This window comes from Lacerta agilis, chromosome 11 (assembly GCF_009819535.1).
Source record: "Lacerta agilis isolate rLacAgi1 chromosome 11, rLacAgi1.pri, whole genome shotgun sequence".
Taxonomy (NCBI): Eukaryota; Metazoa; Chordata; class Lepidosauria; order Squamata; family Lacertidae; genus Lacerta; species Lacerta agilis.
Window position 1 is genome coordinate 15,211,385 of NC_046322.1, and position 27,630 is coordinate 15,239,014.

General features: G+C 45.3%; 1 protein-coding gene across 4 annotated transcripts in view; it reads right to left on the bottom strand.

Moving 5' to 3' along the window:
• Positions 1–27,630, bottom strand: part of PDZD2 (PDZ domain containing 2) — a 176,225-nt gene that overhangs the window by 64,595 nt on the left and 84,000 nt on the right. For 3 of the 4 annotated variants that reach the window (XM_033164800.1, XM_033164803.1, XM_033164802.1), the window contains exons 2-4: positions 15,322–15,769; positions 4,747–4,889; positions 2,806–2,938 (exon numbers count right to left, since the gene is read on the bottom strand). In XM_033164800.1, the coding sequence (XP_033020691.1) occupies positions 2,806–2,938; positions 4,747–4,889; positions 15,322–15,769 (724 nt within the window). The remainder of the gene's footprint in view (positions 1–2,805; positions 2,939–4,746; positions 4,890–15,321; positions 15,770–27,630) is intronic. The other variant, XM_033164801.1, reaches the window with a different exon arrangement.

Below are 27,630 nucleotides of genomic sequence, written 5' to 3' on the forward strand. Positions count from 1 at the left end.
CGGGTTACTTCCGGGTTCGGTGTGTCACGCATGCACAGAAGCGCAAAATCATGCCACGCACATGTTCAGACGCGGCGCTTCATGTTGCGCGCTGCTCATGGTTGCAAATGGGGCTCCGGAACGGATCCCGTTCGCAACCAGAGGTACCACTGTATATAAATGTATGAAATACATAAATTTTAAAACTTAGTATTTGTATAGCTTTCACTACAGTTGGTTAGAGCATGGTGCTGATAACACCAAGGTTGCAGGTTTGATCCTCGTATGGAACAGCTGCATATTCCTGCATTGCAGGGGGTTGGACTACATGATCCTCAGGGTCCGTTCCAACTCTACAATTCTATGATCCTCATAGCCTTTCTTGTCTTGTCTTACTGTAGGCTTGTAGAATTCACTGCTTTCAGTTGTGCATACTCTCAGGAAATCATGCTGAGGACTGTGGGCTTCATCCATTATCCTCAAACCATGGATAATTAGAGTACTACTCCACTCTGAGAATTGTAGCTGTGTGAGAGGGATAACTACTCTCACACCTTTAGCAAACTACAAATCCCATGATTCGTTGGGGGAAGCCATACAGCATTAAATACATATCGTACAGGTGTGGTCCTAGTGAACCAAGGAGCTGAATCTGCAGTCAGGCTGGATTTCTTGGTTGGAAACAGACAATGGTTTTGAAAAGAGCTGAAATCAATGAGACACAGGCACTGTGCCTGTGGCATACATTTCTTTTGTTCCATTTTGCATGATGCTTTAAGAGGGAGAGAAAAAGACAAGAGGCCATGATGTGTTCATTGGAATAATTCGCACTAACATGTTTGTAAGCTGATGACGGCAGCATGAAATGGCAAGTCACATGTGTGGAGCTGCCATTACTATCCAACACGACAGATCAGCCTTCCCCAACCTGGGGCTTTCTAGATGTTTTGGATCAATCCCCATCAGCTCCAGGCAGCATGGCCAATGATGGCAGCTGTATTCCAAAACATATGGAGGACAGCAAGCAGGTCAGAGGAGGCTGCCACAGAAAGAACTTTCCCGCCATCACAATGCTTGCTTTTCAGCTGAGACCCATTCACCCATTCAGTTGCATCGAATGTTGACTAGTCAAGTGAAGTGTGTGAATGCGTGAAGCAGCCCTTCACATCTCTCCTGAAAATGAACACAGCACAACCTGCAGGGTTTTCTCCTAGGAGAATTCATGTCAGTCGTAGAGATTCTGGTGTGGTGTGACTGGAGAAAGGACTTTGGGAAGGTGTGGGGGCCAAAATCCAGCTCTTGAAATGCAGCCCAACTCAAACGCAAACACATCAACCTACATTCTGAATGGTTCTACTGACAAGGTGAGGGATACACTGCGGAGGTGCTGCCAAACTGGCTGATAGTAAATAACTCTAACTGAAATGTTGCAGAAGTCATCATAAGCTAGCGACTCTTGAGTCTTGTCAGTGGACTTGGCAGGTGTGTCTTTTGCTCATGGTAAAGGTAAAGGTACCCCTGACCATTAGGTCCAGTCGCAGATGACTCTGGAGTTGCGGCGCTCATCTCGCTCTATAGGCCAAGGGAGCCAGCATTTGTCCACATACAGCTTCCAGGTCATGTGGCCAGCATGACTAAGCCGCTTCTGGTGAACCAGAGCAGTGCATGGAAACGCCATTTACCTTCCCGCTGGAGCGGTACCTATTGATCTACTTGCACTTGACATGCGTTCAAACTGCTAGGTAGGCAGGGGCAGGGGATTCAAACCGCTGACCTTCTGATTGGCAGGCCCTAGGCTCTGTGGTTTAGACCACAGCGCCACCTGCGTCTTTTTGCAGGGGTTTAAATTTTGGACATGGCTGCAAGAGGCAACGTTACAATTCATGGTCACATTCCAGCCAAGGAATGTGTGATCTGGGCAAGGAGGGTGACCTGGGAAAAGTTGGGTAGAGAAGGCCAGACATAGAGGTCTCTCTCGAGGTTTCTCATACGTATTCTAGCATGTAGTGGAAGCATGAGGAAAGAGTTAAGCGTTGGAAGGTGGTTACTGGGTTAATAAACAATCCCTATTAAATGGCATGTGATAGCCAGGAAAGATATTTGCCAAATTTTGGAAAAGTAATAAAAACACAAATAGAAAGATTTGGGAACTACTAGAAATAGTTACACTGACAACGCTTCTGAGAAATATAGATTAATAATGAGGTAAGTGTGAGAAGGTGGAATTTAATGACACAATTAAAGGAAGACTAGAAATAAAATTGATGTTGAATGAGTCTATGATGTTATTTAATGAAATAGTTAAGATATGAGAAACTGGGCTTTTAATAGATCAAAATGAATTCATTTGTTTTCCCATATTGGTCTATGCATTGATGGAAACAATTAGATGCATATTTTGCACTTTAATCATTACAACATTTCATGCTGTTGAATAACACGGAGTGACAATGGTTTGAACACATATTCTCTGCCTCCAAAACAAACATCCCAGGAAGCAAAAAAAATGTGTTCCAAGGCCACTTCGAACACACATTAGACTGTATAACACCCCCATATAGCTCAACCAATAGCCATTATGGGACCTCTTCTCCATTAATTTAATTAAACAAACTAAGCTAATTGCTATTGTCCATTGTTGCAATGGCAAATTCCCCAGGTCATTGCTTCACTGGGTAAAGATGTACTTTCTTTTTTCAGTCCTGAATTTTCCCAACCGTTTTTCAAAAGCCATCTAACCTAGTGGCTAGAGTCACATATTGCAGGAGTAGATCTTCTGCGCACACCTAAACGTACTGAATCCATTTCATGGACTATTGAACCTACCCTGCTTGCAACTACCAGGTACACAAGGCCTTCGGCCGACCGAAGAAGAGCAACAGCATCTTGATGGGAGAGGCCAACCAAAGAGTGGCCATTGATCATGAGCAGTTCATCGCCAACTTTCAGTCTACCATCTCTAAGGAAAGAGAAAAAAAACACAAGAAACGCTTTTCAGTTTCATGGGGAATGTTTCTAGCTTCTGAAGTGCCAAGAAAGTTATTCTTCTGTAGGTGAACATTATATTCTGATGCTGCTGCTCAAGGAACAACAGGAGGTACCATGTCATTTGGGCAAAAGTGTTGTTGTTTTTTAAAAATAAAATAAAAATATGGGTCGCCATATTTGCCCAGTCAAAGAAAGCAAGAATAAATGTCGGTGCTTCCTTTTCCCCATCCTCCTACTTTCAGTGGGGAAGTTTCAAGTCGAATATAGGAGGCACTGCCTGCATTTTGTTAATAATGAATATTCAAGTCACTCCACATTTACTTAACACCTTCTCTGGAGCGTCTCGGAGCACTTTATAGACACTAACGATATCACTGGTAAGTAGGTCAGCTTTAATATTAAATTTTCCGTGGAGCAGCTAACTCGCTCACTTGCTGTGGAGTAGTTAGCTCGGCACGCTCCCTTTCCTGTAGTACAACTGCCCAGCACCAAATCCAATTCCCCAGGTAGGAACAGGTAGGAAGACTGGCAGACTTCTGCCAGCCTCTTTTTCATGAGACGGACTAGTACCCTGCCAAGGCTTATGTGTAAAGTACCTGACCTACTTTCTCACTGTGGCGAGGGAATCCTATAACATGCTACAACAGTAAGGTTGCCAGAAAAAAACATCAGAAACAAAGAACACCCTAAAGCAGGGATGGGGAACCACTGGGTGTCCAGATGGTGTTGGACTCCAACTCCCATCCGTCCCAGACAGCATGACCAATGGTTAGGGATGGGAGAATGAAGGTACTCTTCATGAAAATGATGTATACATGTACATTTTACACCAGACCGGGAAAACCTCCAAGTACCCCTTTCTTCCCAAACTGCGGGAGGCAGTGAAAGATACGTGTGCCTGGTGTGCTCTGGTCCATGGGGTCATGAAGAGTCGGACACGACTGAACGACTGAACAACAACACCCTGCATAAGAAATGCCATCCCATAAAAGATGACAGGATCTAATTATATGACTGTTTACATTCCAGGTTCAGAAACCTTTCGCGGATTTTTGAAACACATGTGAGTTGCACACATCTTACTACCCTGGTGGCTTCCAGATTTCCAAATAAGTCTTGCTCAAATTGCTTCGGTCTCCGAGATCTCTGATTTTCCTGGTGGTAGAACTGGAACAGCAAGAAACTCAAGGGTGCCCTGGGCAATTTATTTACTAACATCAGGCACACCACGGGCAGGAGGATGCCCTCAAAAGGGTGGCGGCAAAGGGAGTAATCTCTTTGGGGTTGTTGCTTCAGGGGCAGAGCACAGTCTTACAGGGACTTATTCTATCAAGCTTCATATCAAGATTTCTGGTTGGTTGCAGCTTCTGCTTCTGCTGTAGAAACTAAAAAACCCTGATATGAGACTTGAAAGAATCTAGACAGAGCAGGGGGCTAGATGGGTGTTCTAGAAGAGCTCTATTTGGGCTCTAGAAGTTGCCTTTGGTATGAGGAAGGCTTGAGAAATGTTTTTAGTGGTGAGATTTGGTGGGAGTGGCTGTGTGGGGAAACAACTGTTGCAACAGCATCAATTTATTATTTTACGTTTTCTCTTTCGTTTTGGATTTGAATTTTAAGTTGCTTTGAGGGGCCAATCCTTGCTGAAAAGCGGGGAATAATTAAAAAAAAACAACACTAATTTGGCAGCTGCCCACTGCTTTCATTTACTTAAACCTTTGTGTTACACCCAAACGATGGGATAGTCAGGTGTGCATGACGTGACCACAGAACAAATCGTACCTGTGAGCAGAGCCTCCTTCTTCCACCCGTGCAATAATGACGGCGTGAGGAGAACGCTTCGATCCTCGGCCTCCGGTGATCTGGATTCCCAGCCCATCTGTTCCCTTCATCATGGTCATCTTCCATATCCGGCAACCTTCTCGCTGGGAGAGGAATTTTCAGAGAGTTCTTGCATTTTTATTTAGGAGAAGACACTTTCCAGCTGCATCTTAAAATTTCTCACTCTGGCTGAGAGATCTAGCAGACCAGATCAGCATGTGCAAACTGGGCTTTTGTTTTGTTGGAAAGGGGAAGGCAAGACGGCTCAGACCTTTTGCTTCTCCTCTGCCAGCAAAGGGAACTTGGGCGCTTGAGATATTACAGGTCATAGTTAAAGCATATTGTTTTGGCAGAGTATACTCGGTTTTTGCTCATGCCCATCTCCTAAATATCAAAATGCAGCCATGTTATGTCCATTTTACAGTAAACATCATGGAAGTGCATATATTCAAGTTAATATTCAGCTGTAAGTATTTTATATTAACTGAAGTAAGTACAGGCAACTCCCAATTTACGTGTGTCTAATCGATGTGCGACCGCACCGAACCCAGAAGTGACTTTAAAAATGGTAATAAGTGCCCTAAAAGACCAAAAAAAGAGGCAATTTATAGTAAAAACATATTGACAGGTGGGGCCTACCAACTCATCAAGGGATATTACAGCTCCCTCGCTGAATTTTCAACTTGGGGGGAAAAACGGTATGTCTCAAGACGTCTGAAAGAACTTTCTTTTGGTAAGAGGTGTTCAATAGTGGTATGGATTCAAATTACAAGGGAGGAGATTCAGACTAAATACCAGAAAGAACATTCTGACAGTGAGGGTTGTTGGACAGTGGAGCAGACTCCCTCAGGTGGTTGTGGACTCTCCTTCCTTGGAGGGTTTTAAGCAGAGGTTGGGGGGGGCATCTGTCATAGATGCTTTAGCTGAGATTCCTGCATTGCAGAGGGTTTGATTCGATGACCCTCGGGACTCCTCCCAATGCTACAATTCTATGACTCTAGGATTCTAAGATTGCTTGTCTGCAGAAATATAGGAAAAAGCATGCAGGCAATATTATTCCTAATTGCTCACTAAGAGGAAATACCATGAACTACTTTGAGCATATCTGGGTACCTATGTTTATGTCCTGACTTTCCCTGCCCCTTTAGGCTCCTGCACCCCAAGATCCCCGGCTAACCAGCCTGATATCTACTGGGACAAAACATGCACACTTCCATTCCTGGCATCAAATATTTCTTTGCTCTTGCACTGCACAAAAGTACAGAAACGGTGATGGCGATTTATCTGGTGGCAAGGTGTACTGGGAGGCTGTTGGGTAGAAAATCCAGCTCGATTTTCAGATGCAAGCTGACATCTGGGGGTTACAAGGGCGAATCCCCCCCCCCATACTTGGCAGAGACTTTGCTGCAAAAGGTGAAGAGCTTGTGGTAAGAGTGAGATGGTTGTCTTTTGGCACGTCTTCCTTGTCAGCAGCACTCAGCAGACAGGACAGTGAGGCCCAAGCACTTAGCCAGGCATCGTTTTAAGTGAAAAAGAGGAGCTTTTGCCATAATTGAACATAACAGTTTGCAGAAGATGTTATTCTAGTGCTATAAGGTACTTTCTTTCTTTCTTTTAAAAAACCGGATTCCCATGATACACTGAAACTCAGGTGCTTACTGCACTGCAGTATTTTACCATTCTGTACTCATTTTTCAATCCCACCCTCACCCCCACTCCATATTCATGCGCTTCATTATATCAAACACAAACAAGAGAAGCACCGCTTATAAGGACACAACAGAGTGCTTTATATCATATCAGACTATTTGCCTAATATTGACTGCTCTGACCGGCAGCATCTTTCCAGGAACTCAGGCAGAGAAAGATCCATCACACAATCATAGGAGGCTGGTGCTTATTTAGCTGAACTCCGATGGTCAGACCACCTTCACCCTTCATCGTTCCCCATCCTGATGAACCTACGCAAGCCAAACCAATGCAGGGCACTTCCCCTGAAGAAAGGTGTATCCAGAGCAAATATTTCCTGGTGATTTAAGCAACAGAAACGCACGCCTTCATTTATGGGTGTCGCCAACCCTTGGCCATGGTGCTACAAGTGGCACAGGCAATGGGAGCCTGCAACAGTCCTGCATTGAGCCATGAGAGGGGCCCCAGGCTAGGCTATGACAGACCCAAAGGCCAGCCAGGCTGTCATTCTCCACTCCGGCATGATGGTGCTGTCTGCTACTTGACTCAGGAAACTAGAGGCAATACCGTACCAAGGTAATTCAGCAGTAGTGTGTGGCAGAGCCAACACAAAACACCATTGGCCACCATTACACACACCTTACATTTAATAGTTGCAGTGGGTCACACAGAACTGCAGGCAACACTCTGAGCCTTAAGCAAAAAAATCATGATCGATAGCAGATAATAGATAAAGAGTAGTACACAGATAGATAGTAGATTGAAAGATGCAAGTGTTCTTGTTCCTTCCAGTCCCACAAACCCTTGGAATCCCTTTCATTTTTGTTTCTCCCTCTATCAGCAATGGCTCCTTTGGTCTCCCCAGATGTGGTCACCTTCCTTCTTGTCACTTGGTCCTTCCAGAAAGCGGTACCTTCCAGTTGTTTTGAGCTACAACACCCATCAGCCCCAGCCGTTACGGCCAAAGTTAAAAATATCTAGAGGACACCAGCTTTGGAAAGGCTATCTTCCCCAACTATTCCAGTTGCAGATGCCCAGTGGTTGCCCTAAAATGCTTAACTTTAGGTAGATCATGCCCTATGGTATTATTTTTTCTTACATGTGACTTTCTTTTCCCTGAACAGGCCTTCTTTTTGGATATCATAAAGGGATCTAGCTAAAATTTGCATTTAAAAGAATCGTAAATCTCCTTGTGTGTACACTACAAAAACAATTAAACCGTGTTCAAAGTGGCAAGAATTTCATTTTCTGTCTCATTATGTGTGAAAATGGGTTATCTGTGTTATATAACAGGCCCCGAGTGAGAATAACATTTGTTAATTTCATGCTGCTCCCAAGAGTTATCTGCGTACGTCAGGAAACTGCATTGACCATCAGAAATATACATCTATCTTTGGAACCCATCTACATATTGAATTGCAAGTGCCTGTGATACAGCTGCTAATAGGTTATGTCTGGCCAGGACTAAGCAGGAAAGCTTGAATCGCACTTGGCTCAAGGCAGCGCCATTAAACCCCTTGATTTCATAAGCACCAAATTCCATCATTAATAAAACAAAAAGGAACACTATTTGTTCTCCTGAGTAAAAACACAGCCTGTGAGAAAAACATTCTGTTATCAGAAATTCAATACCTTTGGGCTTAAAAACTGCATTTGTATACACACACACACACACACACACACACACCATGCACAGTTATCTTAAATTTGAAGAAAACATTGTCAAAAACAATGTCAGTCTCCAAATTTTATTTGCTCTTTCACCTATTGTTTTGTTTTCTGCAGCATCTTTGTTTTGTTACCTTATTATTTTGTAAGCTACTTTGAAAATGCCTTGACTTGTAAAGTGGGTTCATAATTTATATGAATGAATAATTGAATTGGGGCTTCTGGTGAAAGTCAGTTAGCGCTCAGCATCATAAAAACTGCAGTACACTGCAGAGGAGGAAGGGTGAAATCAACAGGTTTGGGGGCAGGAATCCAGTTTCCAATCAACGGCCACATTCGGATGATCTCAGTAAGACAAGACATGAACAAATCCTGTGCTCCCACATGCGAGTGCTTTGCTCCTGCCATCATACAATCAAGGGGCAGAAGGGGGAGGAAATCCAGCTCCGACTGAGCTGCTCAGCCAAGCCATGACCCCCATTTATGGGTAGCTGCCAGACCTGAATGAAGACTAGCCAGCCCAGGTCCACCAGCCAAGCCACACACCCTAGCCTGCCTGTGATTGGTCAATTCAAACGGGCAGGCTTCCCAGGGGCCCATGTGGCTGTCGGAGGAAGGTGAAGTCCTCCAATGGTCACGCAGGGCTTCTTCGTCAGAAGCTGCTAACCGTTGCTTCCCACCATTGTTGGAGAGACTCCTGGCTAAAGGGAAGAGCTGAGCAGGCTGCACGCAGAGGAACGAGACTCATCTTGGCTTATTATGATGAGATGCAATAATCTGAGTGTAGGACCAGAACTATCTTTAGTCAGAGCGGCGCAGTTGCCCAAGGTGGCAGAGGGTGAGGGATGGGGAGCTGTGGCAAGATGGTGGAGGACAGAGCTGTATTATAACATGCAGCCTGCCCCATGTTCTCAGTTAGCCTGCTGCCCTCAGGTGTAGTGGTAGATGCTGCCCTATCACCAAGTTCAGAGGCAAACTGTAGTTGCCTGTGCGGTTGGCTCTTGAACTTGTTGCAGGGGAGACGGCCATCTTGTTTTTCACCTCAGGCAGAAAAATTTCTTGGACCTGCCCTCGCTGAATATGGCCGCTCTGTAATTCCTTCCAGACCAGAAACAAGAAAGCCAGACAACTACAGCATTAAAAAAAAAAAAAAATCTAGAATCTTTGAAGTGAACGGTTGTTATTAGACTTTAAGCCTCCAGGCCAGGCCTGTCTTCATTTTTACCTGAAAGTGCTTTAAAAAATAGTAAATGCGATTATTATGAAGCAAGCTCTTACCATAGAATATAACAGGAATTGATTTTCCTTTTTTTAATAAAAGCAGCAAATAAATGCAGAGGAAGGCCTGGGAAAGCTGGGGTCACTGAGCATTACGGTATACATTCTTAAAGGCTTACATTTATTGATTACTTTTACATTAATATATATTCCTTTAGTAAGAGCTGCACATTTTCAACCACAAACTAGCCTTAGGTATTTTTGCACCTAAAAAATAAAAATAAATGATGCTCCTGTTTTGGAGATGCTGTTGTTGTTTTTAATAGTACACAAGAAAATAGAAACTGAAGGCAGAAAATGTGTGCCCCCTCTGGAATCCCTGCGCAGAGAGACTGTTTTGTATGGACCTATGGAGCTGTTTTACCAAGTATCAGACCACTGCTCCATCTAAATTCAGTCTACTCTGATGGGCAGCAGCTCTCCACAGTCACAGGTAGGATTGCTTCCCAGCATCCACTGTCTGAGATCTTTCAACTCAGGGATGGGGAGCCTGTGGCTTTTCCAGGTGTTTTGGCCTCCGATCCCCACCAGCTGTTCAGAGGAAAGTGGAGGCTGGACTTCAGTACCTCCTGAAGGCCCACAGGTTCTCCACACCTGCTTCAACTGGAACTACTGGAGATTGAACCTGGAGCCTATGGTGCGGAAAGCATCGCCACTGAGCTATGGGCCATCCCTTTCATGTTGTTGCTTCATGGTTAGGCTGTCCCTACCAGGTGCACAGGAAAGAGCTGTTCTCCTTCTTGCATATATGTAACAGAGGATGGGCTGCAGTCACATGGTGCCATTGCACTACTGAAGCTAAGGAGGCCTGGCCTTATAAGCGACCTGGATGGGAAGCCATCTGGGAGCCATATGTGAGCTGCTCTGCAGATCAAGAGGAGGATATTTCTATTTATCATAGAAGCAACTCTGCTTAACACAATGTCCGCAGTTTCCTCTAGGCTTGATTTCAGCACTAAGCTGGGAAATGCGGGTGTGAAATATCTTCACAGTTCATTGGGGGCACCAAAAATACAAACACCTAATAAGCCTGTAGTCTCCCAGTTGGTTCCCCATGGCGGGCAATTTCCTCACACGATAAAGAGGCAATGATCTGTGAAAGTGGATTAGGTGATAAATAATTGCGCCGTTTCAAATCTTCAGGTTAATCGGGTGCATCTGCAATTATCTGGTGAACTGTGTTCATGTGTGAATTCAGCCTTTAAATGGGTTTCTAAGACGTCCAGGATCAAACTGTCAGTCAGTCATTCCAGCATTTAGGAATAAGAAAATTAATCTATCACGCCCAACATATGACAGTTTTGAATCCTTGGGGAAAGTCTTAAAAAGAAAATAGGCCATTAAAGAACACATAAACCTGGCAAACCTTCCATTTTTCTTTCTTCCCTTTTATTGATCCGCTATTTTTTTTTCTAAAACTGGTGTTAAAATGAATTCCTTAATGCAACAGTGTACTATTTCAATACATTTTTTATGGATTGAACCCTGAGCACCAAACAACAGAAGGGGGCTTTGATAATGTCAGGGAACTGCCACCTGGCCCGCTGAGGGGAACGGAGGGTCCGTTAGCATACAGAGAGCCCTGACGCCAATTCAGCAGCAGCACCTCTTCCAGCGGGGAAAGCCGCCACACCTCCAGTGGGGAGGAGAGGGAAGGAACCAGCCTGGCGGGGAGAGGGCTTAGGGATGCTACTGAGAGCCCCAGCGCCTCTTCTAACCAGGAGCCACAAGCAGGGAGCCTGGTGGGGAGAGGGCTTGGGGACGTTGCTGAGACCCTGCGCTCACCTCGCCCGGCTGGTCAGGAGGGAGGAACGCCATTTCTGGCACCCCAGTTGCGCAGAGGGGTGGAACGCAAGGAGGGTAGGAGGAGAGTTGGGGTGCCGAAGCTCTTATGATGGGGGGGAAGCCGGAAGGGGCCACTCCCAGATTCTGCCAGCAACTGAGACAGACATGCTTTTTGTAGCTCTGCACTCTAAATAGTTTGCACAGTAAAACTGCAAAAGACTGTTTGGGCTCCTGCTCATGAGGCACCTTCACGCGAACCTTACAGATAATAATACCTTATTGTGAAAATTATTACAAGCAAACATGAAAGAGAGACCACTAGAACAACTGGCAAAGTCTCCACTGTCAAATCTCAGGGCAATCGCCCATCAACAAAGAGTAAGGACAAATTCACACAATACATTCTTAGGTGTGTACTTACGACAATTGAAGTGCACAACCTATAAAAGTAAGGTGTGAACACAGTGAGCGTGCATCATTCAAGTACACTCAGAAGCGAGTAGCACAGATTGGGTGTTTTTGTACTCTTCTGTCCTTGCAGACATGTGAGCAGCTTGGTTCTTTCGAGCAAGTGGAAGGTGACTTCATTAGGGATGGCTGCCTCACATTCCAAGATCCCACTTCATAGAATCATAGAATTGTGGAACTGGAAGGGTGATTTCCTCTCACACCACAGAGCCAAGAAAGAAATTCAAGGTGGGGTAGGAAGGTATTTAAAGTACAAAAAAATTAAGTAAATTATGGAAAGAAGGAATAAAATTTACAGCATGCAATGCTTCGAAAGAAAATGTGATGAAAATGATGTATAGATGGTATATCACACCAGTGAAATTATCTAAAATGTATAAAATAAGTAATAAATGTTGGAAATGTAAGGAAAAAGAAGGAACTTTCTATCATTTGTGGTGGGAATGTAGGAAAGTGAAAAGGTTCTGGGAAATGATATATACTGAGATGAAAAAGATGTTGAAATATACATTTATTTTTAAAAAAACCAGAAGCATTTTTACTTGGTATTGTAGGCGAGGACATTAGTAGACAAGATAATAAATTGTTTTTATACGCGACAACGGCTGCAAGAATATTATTGGCACGGAAATGGAAGCAAGAAGAATTACAGACTAAAGAGGAGTGGCAGATGAAATTAATGGACTATGCAGAATTGGATAAAATGACAGGGAGAATTTGAAACTTCTTAGAAGATTGGAGAAAATATGTGGACTATTTGAAAATCAACTGTAAACAATTGACTACACTTGTAGGACTGCAAGAAGTTTTGTAAGAAGGACTATATGAAATATTGCAGGGAAAATTTATGAAAAGGACTAATAGTTATGGACTATTAGAATCATAGAATCATAGAGTTGGAAGAGACCACAAGGGCCATCCAGTCCAACCCCCTGCCAAGCAGGAAACACCATCAAAGCATTCCTGACAGATGGCTGTCAAGCCTCTGCTTAAAGACCTCCAAAGAAGGAGACTCCACCACACTCCTTGGCAGCAAATTCCATTGCCGAACAGCTCTCACTGTCAGGAAGTTCTTCCTAATGTTTAGGTGGAATCTTCTTTCTTGTAGTCTGAATCCATTGCCCCGTGTCCGCTTCTCTGGAGCAGCAGAAAACAACCTTTCACCCTCCTCTATATGACATCCTTTTATATATTTGAACATGGCTATCATATCACCCCTTAACCTTCTCTTCTCCAGGCTAAACATACCCAGCTCCCTAAGCCGTTCCTCTAAAAGTAATAGTGAAAATAATGAAATGCAGGAGTAAGTGATGAAGACTGAAAATCATTAGACAAAGTTGATGGAAGTCCTAGGCTTATAGCATGCAGCCACAAAGTCCACCTGGTAACCTTGGCCCAATCACAGTATCTCCAAGGGCCAAAGAGAGGGTTAAAAAAGGAAGTGAACACTCCCTGAGCAACCTGGAGGATACAAGTGGTACTCTAAAGATCAGTGATGGGGACGCCCTCCAGACATTGTTGGATTCCAACTCCAATGAGCCCCACATGGTATGATCAATGGTCTGGGGTGGTGGGAGTTGTTGTCCAACAACAACTGCAGAGCCACTGGTCACCCGCATCCTTGATGTCGATATTCAGGTGTGTTTATCTCTCTTTAGCATCCTTCACAGAATCCAGGGCTTAGGATTTAACATTGAGAAAGGTTTCAGGACTAAGATGTTGTGTGAGCCCGGGAGGGGAGGGGGCAATTTCTTTTTCTTTTTCTTTTCTTTTCTTTTTTTAAAAAAAGCTCAATCCAGCTGGTGGTGTTTCCAAATGACTCTTAAAAACAAAGGGTGATTGCATTAGTTCAGGTGCTTGAAATGGCTTGAAAGAATGTTTAAAGACTTTGCCAAGGAAATTATGTCAGCAGCTAGGCTGCTGATATAGATGGTTCCCTGGAGCTCATTTCTGTTCGCAGGCAGCAATAACACAAGTTTTTCAGCTCATCATCGGCAAGGCCTATTTCGTGCCTCTGCATTCTGCAGCCCTTTAATCATTGAGACTCGCCAGGCTTCATGTCCCCAGCAGGTTCCCCCTCTCCTGTTATGCATGGAAAACAAATAAACTCCGCTTGCTTTCATTGAGGGAACGAAATAATGGGGGAAACAGTTTGAAGTCAGAACTCCAATAAAAAGCCAGGCAGCTCCAGATAGCTCTAATTGAGGGAATGTGGATCAACTACATCAATATTTCTGGTCTCTACAATGCAGAGACGTAGGGGACTGCAGCCTCTGCTGACCCCCTTACCTGTAGGAAAGGGGTGTGGGCTGGGCAGGGTCCCAAGGACCAAAAAAAGAGAGGCATAGATGAATGCATATGACCCCTAGGCTTGAAGTTCCCCATCCCTGATTTGGGATGCTTCACATGCCTTCACATGGGGTGGTTGCTGTTGCTGGGATACTGATAAATTTCAGCCACACTTGGCCTCGGGTTGCCCACCTTGTGCAGTTAATGTCTAGTTATGGCTCGGGACCTCAATACCTCAAGGACCGCCTCTCTCCATATGAAACTACCTGGACCCTGAGGTCACCCTCTGAGGCCCTTCTTCGTGTGCCTCCCCCCCATGAAAAGTCTGGAGGGTGGCCTTTTCTGCAGTGGCTCCCTGCTTGTGGAATGCTGGCGCCTTCATTATATATTTTTACAGGTGGAACTCGAAAAATTAGAATATCGTGGAAAAGGTTCATTTCTTTCAGTAATTCAACATAAAAGGTGAAACTAATGTATGAGATAGACTCATGACATGCAAAGCGAGATATGTCAAGCCTTTATTTGTTATAATTGTGATGATTATGGTGTACAGCTGATGAGAACCCCAAATTAACAATTTCAACTTTGGGGTTTTCATCAGCTGCATACCATAATCATCACAATTATAACAAGCAAAGGCTTGACATATCTCGCTTTGCATGACATGAGTCTGTCTCATATATTAAACTCCAGTAGCTAATGAAAACAATTGCTTACATAAATGGACTTTTCCACAATATTCTAATTTTTCAAGTTTCCCCAGTAGGTGACAGGAAAAGGCTTTCCTCTTTAACTAAGCCTTTGGATGGTTAACATATGATACCCTTTTAAATATGTTGTGGGAAGTGGGTATTATTGGTTTGTTTGTTTGTTTGTTTGGTTCTTGAACGCCTTGTGACTCGAACGTTTTGGCTCCCACGCGCTGCAAACCCGGAAGTAAGTGTTTCAGTTTGCGAACTTTTTTGGTGAAGCTGAAAGTCCGACGTGACTTCCGACTGAGTGCAGGAAGCTCCAGCAGCCCATTGGAAGCCGCCCCTCGATTTTCGAAAGTCAAATGGACTTCCGGAATGGATTCCGTTCAAGTACCAAGGTATGACTGTACTGTAATTTTATGCTGTGAACTACCCTGAGATCTACAGGTATATGGTGGTATACACATGTAATAAACAGTAATAATACAGTAGAGACTGAAGGGAAGAAGGTCACAGTGTAAGCTTTGCGCTGTGTAGACAATCTACCTGGACCAGAATTCCAACGGAAACTGCTTTGTTATTGAACCACCTACGCTTCTGGTTGGTTTGTTTTCAATTAAGGCAACACCAGCAGCAAGAAAAATGGGAAATTAAAAAAACTCTTTACCTGCAGCGACAGTTCACTTGAGGTTAGGTCTAGAATCCCTCCGTCTGAAAGGCGGGAGCGGTATTGCCCCGCTGGAAACGGCGAGTCAGCTTTTTGAAGTCGATCCTCCAGTTTGCTTTCTGTGCTGGATGCCTCGGGGTGCAACCCGTCCATTTCCATAAGGGTGCAATGTCCATTTCCCTGCTCAGTCCTGGAGCTGCCTTTGCCGCCTTTGTTGCCCTTGCCTTCCTTACCCCCGGGGGGAGTTCTGGTGATGACGCCAAACTTCCTAGTCCTTTTGCCATTTTGTGCTGTCTTCCCGCTGGGCTCCGAGGTAGGCCTGGCTTTGGGTTCGTTGCTGCTGTTGCTGTTGTTGCCGTTCGACGGAGGAAGAGGGGCCTTGCGCTTGATGCGACGCAACATGATCAGGTAGATGAAGCCGCCATTCCAGCACTGGTCAGCAAGGTAGCTGCAAGAAATGAAGGAGATGCGTGCATTGAAAACACCCCGTTGCAAAATGCTGCGGGTTAAGCTCTCATCCAAGTCCTTTTTCTTGGAGGGAATGTCAACAGAGGTTCATATTTCCATATGTGGTGAGAATGTAAGCCTGTGCAATTATTTTGGGAAAGACAAGATGATACAACCTGATCCAAGGCCTGCTTTATTAAATCTGTTTATAGATGACCATAATAATTTACTGCTTAAGGACCAACTAGGTGGGGACGCGGGTGGCGCTGTGGTCTAAACCACAGACCCTAGGGCTTGCCAATCAGAAGGTCGGCGGTTCGAATCCCCGTGATGGGGTGAGCTCCCGTTGCTCGGTCCCTGCTCCTGCCCACCTAGCAGTGCAAAAGCACTTCAAAGTGCAAGTAGATAAATTGGTACCGCTCTGGCGGGAAGGTAAATGGCGTTTCCGTGCGCTGCTCTGGTTCACCAGAAGCGGCTAAGTCGTGCTGGCCACATGACCTGGAAGCTGTTTGTGGACAAACTCCAGCTCCCTCGACCTATAGAGTGAGATGAGCGCCACAACTCCCCAGTCATCCGCGAGTGGACCTAACGGTCAAGGGTACCTTTATCTTTACCTTTTAAGGACCAACTAACCTTTTCCACATCTGCAGCTAAAATATATATTTACACAACATTGGAAAACAGCTACTAACATACGTACCGTAAGGTTCTATGGCAGGCATAGGCAAACTCCAGCCCTCCAGGTGTTTGGGACCACAATTCCCATCATCCCTAGCTAACAGGACCAGTGGTCAGGGATGATGGGAATTGTAGTCCCAAAACAGCTGGAGGGCCGCAGTTTGCCTATGCCTGTTCTGTTGCATTGGCTGAGATGCTCTATTGCCATGGAATGTAAATCTGGTGGAAAGACAAGAATCATTGGGCTCCAACTAAGGGTGCTGGGAGTGAGGCTTATAGCAAGCCTTGGGAAAACTAACACTGCAGCACCTTTTGAAGACAGCACAATGAAGCTCGTATATTAAATCTCACCTCCAGTCATTAGATGCCTGGGTGCCAATTGGTTTATCATGCTGCTTATCTGTCTTATAGCCTCAGCTGCTTCGTCAATAAAATGAGATAGTAATAATACGGGCCTATTTTACAGGGTTGTTATAAGGTTTGTAAAGCTAATAAAGAAGGCTGATCGCCGAAGAATTGATGCTTTTGAATTATGGTGCTGGAGGAGACTCTTGAGAGTCCCATGGACTGCAAGAAGATCAAACCTATCCATTCTTAAAGAAATCAGCCCTGAGTGCTCACTGGAAGGACAGATCCTGAAGTTGAAGCTCCAGTACTTTGGCCACCTCATGAGAAGAGAAGACTCCCTAGAAAAGACTCTGATGTTGGGAAAGATGGAGGGCACAAGGAGAAGGGGACGACAGAGGATGAGATGGTTGGACAGTGTTCTCGAAGCTACTAACATGAGTTTGGCCAAACTGCGAGAGGCAGTGAAGGATAGGCGTGCCTGGCGTGCTCTGGTCCATGGGGTCACGAAGAGTCGGACACGACTGAACGACTGAACAACAACAAAAGCTAATGTTTGTGAAGCACTTTGAACTCTTAGGGAAAGTGTTGTACAAAATCTAAATACAATGTCTAAGACTTATTTGCCTAATTGGGGAAGTCGGTTCCTATAACTGTGATTATCTGCTCAGAGAACCCGAGGCTTGTGTAACATGTTCTCTGGCTACCTGTAGACTCCCCAATCTGCACATTCCATTTGCTCAGCCCATAGTAATCCAGGTTTTAAGAGTTCTGTGAATAACATCAGAGACGTGCTCCTGCATGCAATCAATTTCTATGAAAGATTTAAACATGTTGACACCACAAAACAAATGAGAACCCCTGAACATTAAGTAGGACCGAAGCTGTATCACTTCAGGCAAAGAAAATCCCAGCAGATCTTAACAGGCAGGAGCAAGCCAAGGTGTTGAAAGAGAATGGGTGGTATGGCCCTTGTGGAGAGCCTATACACCAGGCTTGGGGAAACTTTGGCCCTCCAGGTGCTGCTGAACTACAACTCCCATCGGCCTCAGCAAGCATGGTCAAGGCTGATAGGAGTTGTAGTTCAACAATATGGAGGGCCAATAGTTTCCTACCCCTGCTAGTTGCAGTGCTAAAGCAAGAGGAACATGCAAAGCTGTGTTATAGGCCCCATCTGCACTATATGTTTTAAAGCAGTACCATACCACTTTAAATAGTTACGACTTCACCCAAAGAATCATGGGAACTGTAGTGCTGAAAGTTGTTATTCCGCTGACAGAACTTCACTTCCCAGAGTTCCCTGGGAAGAGGGATTGATTGTTCCCACTCGAAAAATTGAAACTTGTTACATCCAAAGCAGGCATTCCAGCCCAGAACTAAGGCTCCTCCAGTAAAATGGCATTTGTTTGTTTTTCTTACAAATCAAGCCGTATATAAAATCTATCTATCTATCATCTATCTATCTATCTATCTATCTATCTATCTATCTATCTATCTATCTATCTAATTTAGATACTGAGGATCACAGGGCAGTTTAGAATTTAAAAATACATAAGACAGCTACAAACAAAAACAATGCCCCCCACAAGATACAGTTAAATAGACCATAAAGGTAAAGGGACCCCTGACCATTAGGTCCAGTCGCAGACGACTCTGGAGTTGCGGCACTCAACTCGCTCAATAGGCCGAGGGAGCCGGTGTTTTTCCACAGACATCTTCCAGGTCATGTGGCCAGCATGACTAAGCCACTTATGGCGAACCAGAGCAGTGCACGGAAACGCCGTTTACCTTCCCGCCGGAGCGGTACCTATTTATCTACTTGCACTTTGACATGCTTTCGAACTGCTAGGTGGGCAGGAGCTGGGACAGAGCAACAGGAGCTCACCCCATCGTGGGGAGTCGAACCGCCGACCTTCTGATCAGTAAGCCCTAGGCTCAGTGGTTTAACCCACAGCGCCACCCACGTTAGCCAAAAACCTGGGAGAAGAGGAATGTTTTTGCCAGGCACCAAAAGATATGCAATGAAGGTGCCAGGCGTGTCTCCCTGGGGAGAGCATTCCACAAGCGGGGAGCCGCTGCAGAAAAGACCCAGTCTTGTGCAACCACCCTGAGATCAACAGCACTCTGCTCACCTGAAATCCCCAGCAACCAGCATTCTGAGACATCTAGCCTCCAGCGGTGCAGGTGGAACCACATTGTGGCTATTATCTTCCAGGAGAAGGATGCTTCTCCACACTGCTTTCAGATGCCCCTTCACATCCCATTGACTTTTCTCGCCTGGTCAGGGCAAGAGACGGAGTTCCACGCACCCAACTCTCAGTGCTACAGCTGAGACTGGATGCCGCAGCGTCATGCAAACAGCAGCTGGATTCAATAAAGTCTCTGTTCCGTTCTGGCAGCCAGGAAGCCAAACAGGACCCCAAACCCCACTTTTGGCAGCTTGTAAAGTGCTTGAAACCAGCCAAGCTTTCAATGAATCTGGCCTCAGAGTATTCAGAGGGTTTTGTGTTTTATTTTTCAGTGTTTAAAATCCAAATACCATAAGGATTTCAGTTGGGGTTATACGGGAATTTGCTACGCGGTTCGCTCTGTATATGTTCCTCTCATTATTAACTTGGAAGCCCCGGGCTCTCATGGCAAGCTATTTATTTTTCAGTGCTGCTTTCATATTTCAAGACGGGTTTTTTTTGCTGTTTTTGTTTTTGGGGGTTGGGGAAGAAAAGAAATATTATTGCTAACCAGATTTCAATTGAGCCGAGATATTGAAAACAGAAACTGCAATCACTGCTGTAGAACTGGAATATTCACTTCAGCTGGCGATGGGTGGACTCAGTTGGGTAAGGGTGGATTCAATTAAAATCCTTGACATTAAGAAGCTGGTAACTGATTCCACTTAACCAACCAGTTCTTAGTACTTCTGAGTCACTATGCTAAATCATGATACCACAGATTCTCTAACATTTCTGCAGCTGGTCTCATTAGTACAGTATTTCAACAGTACTCAGGTGGTTCTCTGAATGTAGCTGGGATGGGATTGTGCACATGTAGCCTTCAGCCCCAACCCCAAAGGGAGAGGGGAAACCCCAAACCACCCAATGAGGGCTTAGCATCCTCAATGTCATGGACGGGTTGGCTGTAGAGGAATGGTGGGGGTGGGGGAAGAACCAGCTGGGGAACCCCCAGGGGAAGAAGGCTCGGAGCCCAGGAATTGGTGATGGGACAACAAAGAGGGCATCGAAGGAGAAGACTGGGGAGAGGAAGTGTTGGAAGCTGAAGGAGAGAGGGCAAGAGGCAGAGATGAATCCATCCTACTCCCTTGACCTCTAATTTGGAACTACTCTGGGACTAAACTTGTCCATGTAGCAACACACCATATAGATGGATTTATATCTTTCACCCCAGCCCTAAGATAGGCCGTGCCAAGCCCTGGACTGGATGTAAGCAAGCAGAAAGATAGTCATGTGTTTGTGTGTGCTGACTATACGTTGGAGGTACAGTTCCCCCTGCTTGCCCTAATGCACTTGTGTCTGCTAGTCCTTTCACACGAAAATCCATTTCTGGTTTCTGCCCCACCCCTCCACCTTTCTTCAATTTAATTTGCAGGGGAGACTCATTGGTCTTGTCAAACAACTGGGAGTCAGAAATCCTTGGTGATCTACTGTGATCACCCAGAGTTCTACCGGTCTACCTTTCGCCTACCTCTCCAGCCCAGATCACCTCCTCACCATGACATCGTCAGTAATGGCCCTTGAGCTTCAACAAAGCATACAGATGGTGCCCTGTGACTGCAAGGAGAGTCATACTCTGAGCTCATCCTTCACCCCACTATTAGTAAGCACATTGGATCTGTCATATTTCAGGTAAGGCAGGATAATTGGCCCCAGTGGTATTCTGCTTCTTCTTCTGCTCCTTCCACCCACCCACAGCTCCAAACCATATCAGATGCAACAAATGCAGAGTTCACATCCAGCACCCTCTGTCTGGGTTTTAGGGAGGCAACATGGCCATATTTGAGGCTCTGCTACCCAGAGCATTTCTGTATTGTGGTATCCTAGGAGAGCTATGCAAGCCATCTAATTCATGGTGCAACATGAAGCAACTGGCTCGGAATAGCATGGAGTCTTTGACAGCCATGTATGGAGCTGACTGGAAACACAGATCAAACATGATATTCAAACTCTGCATTTACTGAAGTATCCTGCAGGGAGGGAGAGCAGGGCCCTGAGCTCAGTTCCAAAAACAGCACTGCCCATCCCCTTTGGAAGCTGTCCTTATATGCATCCAACACCACCCCTTGGCTGATACAATCTATGTGTACTTTCGTCAAAAGTAGGGTGGTCAAACAAGAAAAAAATTACTGGGTATTTGACGACACCCAACCTTCCCCTGTGGATGTTTTGAAAAGGTTAGAGGGAGGGACATAGTGGCAGACCCAAGTAATTTTGCCCCAAAGAACTGTAAAAATAAAATGGCAGGAATGTAATTAATTCTCCAGTGTCCCTTCACACCGCTTGTGTCATAGGGCTTGTATTTCAATCCCATGCACCAGGTCCCATCAAAACTTCAGTGACACATTGGGCTAGAACAGGGGTAGGCAACCTACGGCCCATGGGCTGGATGCGGCCCAATCGCCTTCTCAATCCGGCCCGCAGATGGTCCGGGAATCAGTGTGTTTTTACATGAGTAGAATGTGTGTTTTTATTTAAAATGCATCTCTGGGTTATTTGTGGGGCATAGGAATTCATTCACCCCCCCCCCCAAAAAAATATAGTCCGGTCTGAGGGACGGTGGACTGGCCCACGGCTGAAAAAGGTTGCTGACCCCTGGGCTAGAATGTGCTTCACAAAGCAATTATTGTACAGCACAATGCTAGGCTATCACTGCCTCTCCTCCACTCCACCCCTGGATCCCTTAGTACATCAGGCAGCTGAGCCCCCTCAATATTCAGGGGGCATTCAGTTTCACCCTGGCTCCTTGCGGCATTGCGCAATTTCAGAGTGTCCTATGGCGCCATGTGCGTGATGTCAGGGCATCGCATGACATCACACAGCATCAACAAAGGCCCCCTAAATCCTCTTAACAAGATGGCGCCTCTGCCTTAGTGCAGTTTCTTAGGCTACGCAGGACTGAAATAAATGCACTGACATGCGCAATTAGAAAGGGAGGTTTCTGTTATGGTACATCAGGCTATTTGTACCATTCCCTTTATTAACGATGCTCCTGCTATGAATGTTGTTGGTTATGCAGCCAGAACAGCACAGCCCATGCACAAGATGGAGGAATCAGCAGGCTGAGCGGAATCCCCCCGTTTGCAGAAGTAAAGAAATAAAACATTTTGGGAACTCCCCAAATCAGCATGAAGAAGACAGAATGCTGATAAATTCCTCTTGCACCATCAAAAGGGGGGACAAAAGAGGAAACAGGCGTGCGTAAAATTTATATGCATACGTAGAAACTAACAAATAATTGCTACAATTTTGGATTCACAGCTGTCCATGAAGGCGCAGGTTAATTCTGTGTCCAGGGCAGCTGTCTACCAGCTCCATCTGGTACGCAGGCTGAGACCCTACCTGCCCGCAGACTGTCTCGCCAGAGTGGTACATGCTCTGGTTATCTCCCGCTTGGACTACTGCAATGCGCTCTATGTGGGGCTACCTTTGAAGGTGACCCGGAAACTGCAATTAATCCAGAATGCGGCAGCTAGACTGGTGACTGGGAGTGGCCGCCAGGACCACATAACACCGGTCCTGAGAGATCTACATTGGCTCCCAGTACGTTTCCGAGCACAATTCAAAGTGTTGGTGCTGACCTTTAAAGCCCTAAACGGCCTCGGTCCTGTATACCTGAAGGAGCGTCTCCACCCCCATCAGGGTGGCCAGGGTCTTCTGGCGGTTTCCTCACTGCGAGAAGCAAAGCTACAGGGAACCAGGCAGAGGGCCTTCTCGGTACTGGCGCCCGCCCTGTGGAACGCCCTCCCATCACAGGTCAAGGAGATAAACAACTACCTGACATTCAGAAAATACCTGAAGGCAGCCCTTTTCAGGGAAGTTTTTAATGTGTGATATTTTTGTATCTGCTTTTTGTTGGAAGCCGCCCAGAGTGGCTGGAGAAATCCAGCCAGATGGGCGGGGTACAAATAATAAATATTATTATTATTATTATTACAATTTAAATAGAAATACAATATAACTCACCTCTCCCTACTTATGAGTCTGTAACTTTAACCTGCATTCAGAACAGAGTCATTCAAAGGACTCCTTCAAACAGAGGACTCCCCTCCATAAAATCAGACACAGGCACAACCTACCAAGGAGTTATTTTTCAGCAGAGAGAGTCAGCCTTGGTAAGGAAGACCCTCGTCTCCTTGATCAGTCACACTCCTTGGCACCTTCAACTCAACTCTTAGCTAAGGCGTCCACTGTGATGGTAGCACACAGTTTGGTTTATTAATGAGGACATCTGCCTCCCATCCATGGCACTACAGTTAACATAAGGCCTCTGAAGATCAATTCTGAAAGGAAGATCTCATCAGACAAACTGGGACATATTCAGAAGGCAAAAAAGTTATATTAAACTCCTGTTTGGGGGCATTGTGCCACAACGCGAACATCAATCAGTTCGACTCAGCCAACCCTCCCCATTCCCTTTAAAAAAACCACTGCACAGACCAGACTGCCACTGTCACACATCTCTCAGCTGTACTCATTTAATTGAAGGCTTTCAGGGTGGCTTCAAATAATAATTTTAGTTGTCAGGCAGCTAAGTGGTTTAATTAGTCATTTAATGTAATAAATTCTTGCCTCCTCTTTCAGTTGCCATAAGGCTGGAAACAAGAAAAAGGTATCATAAACCTGCAAGCTGCACTCCACACCTCTTCAATTAAAACAACCGCATCTCCACAACTGACACCGATCTACTCTGCAAACCCCAAATCAGTTTTTGATTTGAAACGCCCCCCACCCGCATCAAGCTATGGGAAAGGCGGTTCCGAGACTTCACCGAGAATTGAAAAATCCTAGCCCCTCAGGTAATTCCAATTCCCATGTCTCTACATCTTCTCAGAGAGAGAAATTGTAAAAGCTGCTGAAAGTTAGCTGCAGTAAGGGGCCAACTAGATGGGGCCTGGGAGACTAATTAAAATGTAATAATTAGCAGCCCTGTGCAGCTGTCAGAAAGATCAGGGAAGTGGCACTTTGGGCAAGGACGATCAACCCCTTTCTTCCCTTGCCCTCTCCCCAGTCTAAGTGACCCCCAACTTGCTTATAAAAGAAAAGGAGGGGGGAAGAAGTGTGCTTTCATCCACAATGCTTTCAATTGAGGATCTCATCCAGTCTGCAATTTAGAGAAGGCACAGGAGCACACAGTATTTCTCTTCCCTCTTTCTTGCCCTGTTTCAATCACATTTGTGCATGCCTTTCAGGATGCAGGGCCGGCCCGAGCATTAGGCAGAGTGAGGCGGCTGCCTAAAGTGGCCGTAAAATGTTGCAGGATAAAACCATGTGAGCAACGTGACCTGTTCTGTGCCCCCCCTCTAAACTAGCCCCCAGTCCTTAAGTGAAGGGCTGGGTCAAAGTAGGCGTCAACTGCCAGTTAGGTTAGCTTCAGGACATGAATGAGAGGGGGTGACCTCTGCCTCAGGCAGCAAAATGAATTGGGCAGGCCCTGAATTGATTCATCGTACTCCACCAAATAACTGTAACTATGAACCAACTTAATGGAGCTGTGTACAAGGTAGGCATGCCAAAGCCGCACATCCTTTCGCTTTTAAATAAGAACCACCATAAGGGGATTGCTTTACATAGCCTCACAGCATTGGTACAGAACATGGAATGAGAAACTTTGGCTCTTTAGATATTTCTGGGCTACAACTCCCATCAGCTCCAGCCAGCACAGTCCATGATCAGAGATGATGGGAGCTGTAGTCCAACAACATATGGGGAGTCCCAAGTTCCCCATCCTTGTTTGAGAGTATGGAGCAATAGGGACACAGGATAACAGCACAGTGTTCTGCAAGGCTCAGGTTTCGGTGTTATGTGGCAGAACATAACTACAACAAGCATGGACAGCATCTTTCCTGGCAGGAGAAACCCATGTCTGTCTCCAAAAGGTGTCTTGCACGTGACAAATCTGCTAACATTTCTCCTTCCCCTTGTTTCCTCCGATTTCTCACGGCAAAGAGGTTACGCCACATTCCTGATATCTGCAACAGTCCATTAGCTTAAAGGGTTTCATGGCACCTCCAAGACTAGTAACCGTATTGCGCCATGAGCTTTCATTAAATAGTCAGAGTACATTTCATCAGGTACACAAGGAAGTGGGTTCTAATCCGTGAAAGATTAGGCTACAATAAAACTGTGAAGTCTCAAAGGTGCCCCAGAACTCCTTGTTGTTCTTGCCACAATAGGCTAAAACAGCTGCTCCTCTGGAACCTACCTGTGGCTGTGAAGTAAGTTCCCATTAACCCACCATGTTTTTACTCTGAACATCCAATTTCTTTTCGCATTTAGAGAAGAGTAGTGGAGAACAAAAGACACAGGCTTGTTCCATCATGTTATATTGACCGCAATGAACACACAACCTGATATTTCGCAAGCGACTCCTCCGAGCTTAAAACTCTTAAGAGGCATTTTGGCTAGTAGCCAGTGTCAGAGGCAGGGTGCCAGTTGCTGGAGACCACAGAAGGAGAGAGGGTTGTTGTGTTCAGGCCCTGCTTGTGGGCTTCCCATGGGCATCTGGTTGACCACAGTGAGAACAGGATACTAGACTAGATAGGCCTCTGGGTTGATCCTGCAAGGCTCTTCTGATGTTCTTATCTCCCTATGTTGTCAGGTGATGAGTCAAGCTGCTTCTAGGATCAGGTGCACTGCTGTTCTGGGGAAAGTAGAAGCCCTGATCCCTAGATCTCCTGTCCCTTCTACATATGTATTTAACACTATTAAAAAAGACTTTGCTTACTGGGCAAAGTGAAGTACATGCAAGACCCAAACCGACCTCCACCTTCATTTGACCAGAGACACACAAATGTATTGGCCTTTTATTTTAAAAAAAAAATTGCCATCACCCCACAGAGCTAAGGCACCCACCAACTTAATTTGACCAGAAGAAAAGTACCAGCCCCACTGAATCCTCTTAGTACCTGTTATAAGAAAAAAATCTGCCCTTATTCCCTTATGGGGTACACAAGAGCCCTTGTAAAGTCCTTTGCAGGTTCTCCATCGGTAGGAGTAAAAAAAAACAGAGGCCAACCAGAGAATAATTAGAAGCAAAGCAGCTAGTAAGCTTGATCTTTCTTGTTCTGTTGCAACAGGGTACCTTCCTCACACACAGGTGAGCAGGGAAGAACCTCAAACAAAGGGCTGCCTGTCCTTAAAAACACATTTTTTAAAAAAATAAATCCCCCTCAGAGTCCAGCCCCCATCCCCCAGAAGCATCATCCATACATCACAGAAGAGGTGCAGGCCAACCCCCCCCCCCATACATCAGACCTATATCATAAATTGGAAGGGTCAGAGGAGGTAACCTGAGAATTCTCACACCTGTGCCATCTCTCCTTGACCCCTCCCAGACACACATTTCTGCAAAACAAAATGTTTCCTGCTCTGGCTAGTAGGGTTAATGAGAGGCTAATGGCCGTCCTTTGTGAGGGAAATGGCCCATTATCTGGCACTCAGGCAGAGGGCTGCTCACCTCCTCCCTCCTTGCAGAGAAAACACTTGGTCAGCTGGGAGTAAAAAAAAATGGTGTCAGGCCTGCTGCTTCAGACATGTGGCCTTATTTGCTTGGTACATTAATAAAAATTATTATATATAAATAAAAGACCTTAATATTCTTACAACATACCCCATAACCTGACCGCATGAGCCAGAAATTTTGTTTTGTTTTCTTCTCTGAAAGTTGACCTAAATTTGCATTAGATATGCATGTGTTCACATATGCAAATCAAATGCAAAATCTGGGTCTGTGCCTCAAGCCTTTTATGTACCTGCCCAGGGCCCAGTCCCACAACCCCTTTTGGCAACCAGGGTTTTCAGTGACATACAGCAAATGTGGATTGCAATGCTGATTGGTTGATCGGCAGCCGCAGCACATGCAAGCAGTGGTCAAGGTCACCACAGGATGACTAAAAAAAAAAAATGCCCGCCACAAGTTGTGAGGTTACCTCAAGCATTGGGGTCGTTGTTAAGTGGGCAAGCTGGAGTGTGTGCTTTGATCATCCTGGCTACAACACAGTTGGCAGCAGTCTGCATAAATCCCCAAACTTCTAATTCTGCCCTGAAAAGTCCCCAAGATAAAAAAAAATGCTGTGGACTAAAAAGTGCCGGACCAATAACTAAAAATAGCTACTCCCCACCCCACCCCTGCAATTGTTTGCACAGGTTTAAATTTGCACTGGGGTGCAAAGGAGACATAGAGAAGGTGCCCTTCTTATCACTTCCAACTGTTGCCAAAGGACAAAAGCAAATGAAGGTAAAACAACCAACAAACAGAGGAGCATCCTTCTGTTAAGCATCACACTATCTCGTTTCTGCCACACAGGCTGAGTGCTAATTGATGCTTGTCGCTGGCTATAAATCAACATGCTTGCTTTGCTGGAACCCCTTTTGGATTTCCAAATTGGAGCCGAAGGATGTTTACTTATAACGACATTTCGGCAATTAATTCAATCTGTCAATTTCTGTTTCGCAGGGTTTGCAAGGACTCGGCAAAGCAGGCAACACCTGTTTCCACAGATAATACAGGCAGGCTCCAAAAGACAAATCAGAAGCTAATACTTTAGCCTCTGCAATAATTACTTTTAATGAATGAGTCATATAGTACAGAGCAGCAGACAAACACTGC